General features: G+C 47.1%; 2 protein-coding genes across 6 annotated transcripts in view; one reads left to right on the top strand and one right to left on the bottom strand.

The window, feature by feature from the left end:
* Positions 1–487, top strand: part of LOC311007416 (transcription factor IIIB 90 kDa subunit-like) — a 47044-nt gene extending 46557 nt beyond the window's left edge. For all 5 annotated transcript variants that reach the window (XM_084000595.1, XM_084000598.1, XM_084000597.1 and 2 more), the window contains one exon: positions 1–487. This exon is cut by the window's left edge and continues 108 nt beyond it. The gene's annotated coding sequence lies outside the window, so the exon portion shown is untranslated.
* A 455-nt stretch (positions 488–942) lies between these two features.
* The window catches only part of LOC311007046 (activator of 90 kDa heat shock protein ATPase homolog 1-like), a 119864-nt gene continuing 113699 nt past the window's right edge, over positions 943–7107 (bottom strand). The window contains exons 2-10 of the mRNA XM_084000128.1: positions 6059–6229; positions 4168–4358; positions 3972–4054; positions 3293–3410; positions 2983–3092; positions 1899–2291; positions 1642–1752; positions 1551–1602; positions 943–1388 (exon numbers count right to left, since the gene is read on the bottom strand). Of these exons, the coding sequence (XP_083856254.1) occupies positions 1228–1388; positions 1551–1602; positions 1642–1752; positions 1899–2291; positions 2983–3092; positions 3293–3410; positions 3972–4054; positions 4168–4358; positions 6059–6138 (1299 nt within the window). The 5' untranslated portion in view covers positions 6139–6229 and the 3' untranslated portion in view covers positions 943–1227. The remainder of the gene's footprint in view (positions 1389–1550; positions 1603–1641; positions 1753–1898; positions 2292–2982; positions 3093–3292; positions 3411–3971; positions 4055–4167; positions 4359–6058; positions 6230–7107) is intronic.

The following is a 7107-nucleotide window of genomic DNA, read 5'->3' on the forward strand; positions in this document are numbered from 1 at the left end:
AGCTCGACTTTGATGAATCCGTGTTACAAATCAATGACAGATATCAGTGATCTAGAGTTCTCAACGGGCCTGAAAATTACAACCCGAACCGACCCGACACACCAGCATTAATTATCTGTCCGAACCCGGCCTGGGGCCCGGCTCACACGTAAACAAACAACACTTTACACCATAAATGTGTTTTATGAGAGAGGAAAAAGGAAGCCTGAGGTCCGACCCGACCCGAGGCACTTTCATATTTTTTCGACCCGAACCCCGTTGAGAACTCTACAGTGATCGATCAACTAGATGAATTATTGATGAAATGAAAGAAGCATCATTGCACTTTAGATTTTGATGCTTTCAGTTTGAATCTGGTTTTAACTCTTCGTGTTCATAATGTAAAGAACTCTTTTAGATGTTTGTGTATTTTTCTATCCATGTGTTTTACCTGTTGATGTGTGTCCGTGTGTAGTGTAACAACAACATTCCTCAGAGAATAAACCGCTCTGCTCTTCACTTTGTCTCAGTGAGTTTTAATGAAGCAAACCAAACAGGACACACCCACCACACAGCCCTCTCCCTCCAAACTGGTCCCAACTGGTTCCAACTGGTTCCAACTGGTCCCAAACTGGTCCCAACTGGTTCCAACTGGTTCCAACTGGTCCCAACTGGTTCCAACTGGTCCCAAACTGGTCCCAACTGGTTCCAACTGGTTCCAACTGGTCCCAACTGGTTCCAACTGGTCCCAACTGGTCCAAACTGGTCCCAAACTGGTCCCAACTGGTTCCAACTGGTCCCAACTGGTCCAAACTGGTCCCAAACTGGTCCCAACTGGTTCCAACTGGTTCCAACTGGTCCCAACTGGTTCCAACTGGTCCCAACTGGTCCCAACTGGTCCCAACTGGTTCCAACTGGTCCCAACTGGTCCCAACTGGTCCCAACTGGTTCCAACTGGTTCTTACCACCGCTTCTTGGTTCTTGAAACTGGTTCCAAACAAGAAGACGGTCTAGAGTTTTCATCCAAAGTACAAAACATGTTTTAGTTTCAGAAAACACAGCGGAGACGAGTCGTCAACGAAGTGAAGAAGCTGAAGGACGCGAGCACCAGACTGGCACCAGGTTCTCATTGGTGGAGAGGAGGTAGGAGGGTCCCTGAAGGCAGCACGGAGGGTCCCTGAAGGCAGCACGGAGGGTCCCTGAAGGCAGCACGGAGGGTCCCTGAAGGCAGCACGCCGCCTCAGCCCGTCAGTAGCCAAACGTCTGTTTTATGGCCCTGAAGTAGAAGCGGCTCCAGCCCTCTCTGGTCGACTCCTCCTCCGCTGCCGGGACGCCGCTGCACGACATCCGCAGCTCCGTCTCGCCGCCGCCGCGGTCCTCCAGGTCCAGACTGATGCAGGCGTAGTGACCTGAGGACAACCAAGTAGAGGTGGCAGTGGTAGAAGCACATGGCACAAACCAGAGATGGATCTAGGCTGACAGCGCAGTGAGACGGATAAACCCGAGTGTCCCTGAAGGCAGCGCGGCGCTCTGACATCACAGACCGCGGCGCTCTGACATCACAGACTTACCGCTGGGCCACGTCCTGAAGCGCCACCTCATCTCGATCCTCCGGTCCGGCACCTGTGGTGGCGGCAGCTAGTTACTATGGTGATCTGACACAATGAGACTGGCTTCTGATTGGCTGACGAGCTGTGACCTCACCAGCAGCTGGAAGCTGCCGCCACGGCAACCGTCCACCACCGCCGCCGAGCGCGTGAACACCTGGACGAACTGACACACGGGAAGAACAAGTAGTACTGCAGTAGTAGACAGTACTACTACTACAGTACCAGTACAGTACTAGTAGTAGTCATAGTAGTACTTCAGTACCTCCTGGCTGATCCTGTAAAGTACTGTAGTAGTAGTAGTACTTGTACCTCCTGGGTGATGAAGGTCCTGTAAAGTTCCTCAGCTGAAGTCTGGAAAGTTTCCTTCAGTTTGAAGCTGCAGGTCGAGATACGAACTCCTGAAGATCTGGGGGCGGAGCCAGGTGAAGGTTTGGGGGCGGAGCCAGGTGAAGGTTTGGGGGCGGAGCCTAGAGAAGGTTTGGGGGCGGGGCCAGGTGAAGGTTTGGGGGCGGAGCCTGAAGGTTTGGGGGCGGAGCCAGGTGAAGGTTTGGGGGCGGAGCCTGAAGGTTTGGGGGCGGAGCCAGGTGAAGGTTTGGGGGCGGAGCCAGGAGAAGGTTTGGGGGCGGAGCCTGAAGGTTTGGGGGCGGGGCCTAGAGAAGGTTTGGGGGCGGGGCCTGGAGAAGGTTTGGGGGCGGGGCTTATCTGTGGGGGAACAGAAGACAAAGGTCAAATGTACACAAACTTATGAGTCATCATTTATCATAAAATCTGCTGATGACTCGGTGATCCTCAGTCTCCTGCAGGACCACGAGGCCACGGTCCTGTTCTGGATAATTTTGCTGACTGGTGTGAGGAGTCATTTTTGCTACTAAATGTTAGCAAGACAAAAAATATGCGGTTTGACTTCTGTAGAAACCGTCCTACCATGCCACTAATGACATAAAAGGGTCGCCAGTCGAGACAGTCTAAGTATAGTCCAGTATAAGTATCTTGGGACTATCCTGGACGAAAGGCTGACATTTGAGCCCAATACGGACAGAATCTGTAAGAAGGCCGATCAAAGACTGTTTTATTTGAGAAAGTTGAGGACTTTCCAGGTAGAGAGGTCCCTCATGAGAATGTTTTATTCATCCTTTGTCAAGTCTGCATTCACTTTTTCTATGATCTGCTGGTTTGGTAACCTCAGTCTAGCTAATAAAAACAGACTAAGCAGTATCATTAAACAATGCCGAAAGATCATTGACACATCTATTTATTGTTATTTTATGTGTTTATTATCTGGTGTGTTTATTGTGCCAACTGCTGCTGTACACTGAACTGCCCCTTGGGGATATTAAAGTTAAATCAATCAATCAATCAATCAAGGTCATATGGAGTCAACTGAAGGCTGAACCTGGGTCTGACTGGTCCTGGTCCTGGTCTGAGTCTCCTGGTTCTGGTTCTGGTCTGGTTGGACGGTGCCGGGTCGACTGGAGGACGGGAGGATCATCCCCTGACTGAACTCTGAGGTCAAAGGTCACAGGGCAGAGGTCAGATTCTAGTCTGAGGTCATCAGAGATCAGCTGAGTCCAGGTGGTCCAGACCACATTCAGGACTGGTCTGGTCCGGTCTGGTCTGGACCACCTGGTGCTCTGATCCGTTGACTCATGTTCACACAGCACCGGTCTGAACTGGTCTGAACCGGTTTCTCTGTGGATCCAGACCTGATTTGAGCTGCTGGACGTAGAGGTCCAGGACCCGGCGGACTTCTGGGACGCCGCTCCTCCTCATCAGGTCCAGCAGCGGCGTGTCGGGCTGGTCGCTGCCCAGAGACACTGAGATCTGATCAATACACGATCAATACAGGATCAATAATTAGATCAATACCAGGATCAATACCAGGATCAATAATTAGATCAATACAGGATCAATAATTAGATCAATACCAGGATCAGACCGACACCGTTCACACCGCGGTAACAGTACACAAGTTTCCCACGATGCATTTCCCGGTAGCAGTAGCTGTAAAACAGGTGAACAGCTGTTTTATTTCCCGCTCTAGCTCTGTTATTATGTAACTTTATTAAGTTTTAATATGTTTTCATGTGAGAAAGTAACTGTTTAGATCCCAAATCTACGGCCAGTTGATCCAAACGACGGCTGTTTAGAAGTTTGCTCCGATGTTTTTCAGAGAAGTGAAGCTCTGCAGCGACCGGGACATCACAGAGACAGCAGCCGGTCTGCAGAGCTGCTCGGCCGGCCAACCTCCGTCCTCATCCCAGGGGAGAAAACCATCGCTAATTAACTTACCCACAGGTTTTTAGAGGTTTACCACCGGCTGGTTATTTTTTTTGGATCAATAATTGGATCAATAATCGGATCAATACCAGATCAATAACTCACGTCGAGGTCGTCGGCGTCATTCTCGTCCGACAGGTTCGCCACGTCGACGGTTCCTCTGAACTTCACGCCGGCGCCGGACGTTCCTGCAGCGGCACCACAGAAGAAGAAGAAGTGAGGTCAGAGCGGCAATGACATCACTATGACATCACCTGTCAGAGGGGATGACATCATCATGGGCGTCGTCGCGGCGACCGACCCAGCCAGCCGGCGCGGAGCTGCCACTCGTAGAAGAAGATGAGTTTCCCCTTGCGGTTGTTGATGGACGCCTCGCCGTCCAGCCTGATGACATCACTGATGTGACACGCCCCCTCGCCGCCCGTCGCCGTGACGCCCAGCAGCAGCTCACGCAGTCGCTGTGACGACCAGGCCGAGACGTCGCGCTCCGTCCTGAGGAACAGAGAGACAAGGCTGATGATGCATAGATATAAACACGTAGAAGTCTCCTCTGACGCTGCTGTCCATTGGAACGATGCGTCAACGTGGCGGCCATCTTGGTGAGGGGGAAGCCGTGTCTACTTCCTGCTTTAGAGGTCTATCAACCATTAACATCACCACAACTCACTGGATATTCAACCAAGTTTCAACCGTTTGGTTTATTATAAATGTTAGACATTTATGAGATATTTATGATACAACAACAACAACAAAAATATATATATTTTTTTTTATATTAAAGGGACAACGAGGAGTTTCTATTTGGTTATAAAAAGTCTGATATTAATGTGGATGAATCTACATTACCACTTGTTAATGGTCCATTTTAGATAAATCTATGGTTTTGTCTCTATGGTTATTTTGTTATTATTAGTGGTGGTGGAAATGCTGGGCGAGCCGACCAGCGTTTCTTTACTTTCGGTTTCGTGGCGAGTCATGAGAATAACGCCGCCGAATCTCCGTTTATGGTGGGAACTACGACGGTATGTGATCGTCTTCCAACCTCTGACTTTAATTCTTGATGAATGAAAACATGAGTCTGTCTTGCACCGGTCAAAGAATTTCACGGTGCGGAGGCTCATAAATGTAGAGTGAAGACACTTCACTTTAACAAAACTCCTCGTTGTCCCTTTAAACATACACTTCCATACTCAGACACATAGACACACATGCATAAATACAGTGAAACATGTTCTACAGGGTCTGACTGGTCTGACTGCTGGTCAGACGTTTCTATGTCTATGGTCAGAAACCTGGACCAAGATGGCCGCCGTGTTGACGTACGCTGAGAAGCAGAAGGCGTCTACGTGTTTATATCTATACTGATGATGTCACTGATCGGCCCCGCCCACTCAGCTGATGATGTCACTCAACAGATAAATGTCTGAGCAGGTGGAGGAGCAGCTGCAGGGTCGAGTAACACACACACACACACACACACACACACACACACACACACACACACACACACACACACACACACACACACACACACACACACACACTCTACATCCCAAAATAACCCCGATCCCGACACACTCTACTTCTTCTTCTTCTTCTCTGGTGAATCAGGAACCAGAACAACAATACACTCTACTCTACTAATACTACTATATAATACTACTACTACTACTGTGTAATACTACTATATAACCCATCTATTACTACTAATGTGTAACACGATCTAACACTACACTACTATATAATATTGAATTTGAATTGAATTGAAATTCTTTATTCAGTCTCATCACACAATAACATTATCGACACAATAGTGACTGAAAAGGCAGAAGCATGATGCTGATAGTAATGCCTGTCCTACAATACTACTACTACTACTACTGTGTACTTCTAATACTACTATAATCTAATACTACTATTGAACACTGTCTGATACTAACACTAGTACTACTGTGTAATACTATCCAATACTACTATAACACTGTCTAATAGTTGAGTTGAGTTGAGAGTACTTTATTTATCCCACAGGGCTTCTGTTTCTCAACTCAACTCAACTACTACTACTGTGTACTTCTAATACTAATACTATAGTACTACTACTACTGTGTATCACTATCTAACACTACTATATAGTACTACTACTACTACAGCTGTGTACTTCTAATACTAATAGTAATAGTACTACTACAGACCAGTGCCAGTTGTTGACGTTGGTGGCGTCGGCTCGTTCCTCTACGATCCAGCGAGGATCTCCTTCTCCCCACCTGGCCATGATCACTGATCACTGATCAATGATCAATAATCAATACAGATGAAGGGCTGTTGTCATGGAGACCGTCCTGCAGCACTGACAGACTGAACTCCTCTGATCAGCTGTTCTCCAGCAGCTGAAACATGAACCAACACTGATGACCTGATGACTTCCTCCTCTGGGGATTTTCAAAATAAAACTCCACCACACCAGGCTGAGGGTCATTGATCTGTGTTTCCTCTCTGATAATCAATAAACTGATCGATCAGCTGTTTTTTACAAACTCTTTAATGGCTTACAGGAAAATATCTGTCAAAATGTGAAATATATCTGGCAGAATTAAAGAGCTAGGATGTGAACTGAATAATGAAACCTGCCTCAGAATATTAGCAAACTCAGGGAAAGGGTTAGGGGGAGAAACAGGAACATACTTGCATGCTAAATTATTAAATTCATTAATCCATTCTGGGAAAAAGTGCTTGAATATAAAGGGAAATGGGTGGAGTTAACAATACCGATATCACCAAGACTGTTCCTACTGGGAGACCAAACACAACTGCCCTGTACCCAGATATAACCTTTTAGTGATAAAGTTAGAGGTTGTTACAGCTGCTCCAATGGAAAAGTAGCAACATCCTCTCCAGATGTTAAAACATGGATAGAGGTGATGATGGAGGTTGTATCATATGAACACATGTTAGCCGGACGGACCGCTCTCTCTAATGTGACAATGTGATGACCGACTGACTGATGTGAATGTGACTCATGAATGTTTAGATTGGTTGTTTCAAAGATGAGCATTTATTATGGGCTGTTATATACCTGAAAACAATACCATGTTTGTATATGTTTACATAAAAAAAAAAAAAAAACTTTAATGACAAAGAAATCAATAAACTGATCGATCGGCCTGGTCTGGTTCTAACACGGGGCTTTTATTTTGAAATGGAGTTCTTCTCCACAGCAGGACTACAACTCCCAGCAGCCACC

The sequence above is a fragment of the Trachurus trachurus genome, assembly GCF_905171665.1.
Source record: "Trachurus trachurus genome assembly, chromosome: 24".
Taxonomy (NCBI): Eukaryota; Metazoa; Chordata; class Actinopteri; order Carangiformes; family Carangidae; genus Trachurus; species Trachurus trachurus.